The 407-nt window shown below is 35.9% G+C and overlaps 1 protein-coding gene across 1 annotated transcript in view; it reads right to left on the bottom strand.

Moving 5' to 3' along the window:
* Nucleotides 1–407, bottom strand: part of LOC119589344 (carbonic anhydrase 1-like) — a 35,215-nt gene that overhangs the window by 2,848 nt on the left and 31,960 nt on the right. Inside the window, exon 6 of the mRNA XM_037937964.1 lies at nt 188–358. Within this exon, the coding sequence (XP_037793892.1) occupies nt 188–358 (171 nt within the window). The remainder of the gene's footprint in view (nt 1–187; nt 359–407) is intronic.

Genomic DNA, 407 nt, shown 5'->3' with positions numbered 1-407 from the left:
AGCAATATACGAGAAATATACTGCATTTTTATTTTTACCGGAAAAAAAAATATTGTTAACACTTTTTTAAAGCAAGAAAGTATGAATCTCAGCGAACTTCCCATGGATACTTTATCATTCATATTTCCCTTGTTTATCTTATAGCATTCACATCACAGGGAAAAAAATGCATAGAAAGTCTGTTTACCTGTGTGTCCATTGTTCTTAATAATCATTTTCTTCGGAATAATATCGTATCTGTCAAGCACCCAGTCATCCGTCGAAGTCTCAAGTGTGTCATCGTCGTCATTCAGGTCAATTGGCGACTGACTTCTTCCAGAACAGAATTCGGGGAACAATGACGGCCAGTATGTAGGACCTGTAATAATAAGAACACGCTTTTTAGCGTAAAAGCAAACAATGTTTCA

Source organism: Penaeus monodon, chromosome 25 (genome assembly GCF_015228065.2).
Source record: "Penaeus monodon isolate SGIC_2016 chromosome 25, NSTDA_Pmon_1, whole genome shotgun sequence".
Taxonomy (NCBI): domain Eukaryota; kingdom Metazoa; phylum Arthropoda; class Malacostraca; order Decapoda; family Penaeidae; genus Penaeus; species Penaeus monodon.
The sequence above is the reverse complement of the archived record's forward strand: the minus strand, read 5'-3'. Positions and strand labels throughout refer to the sequence as shown.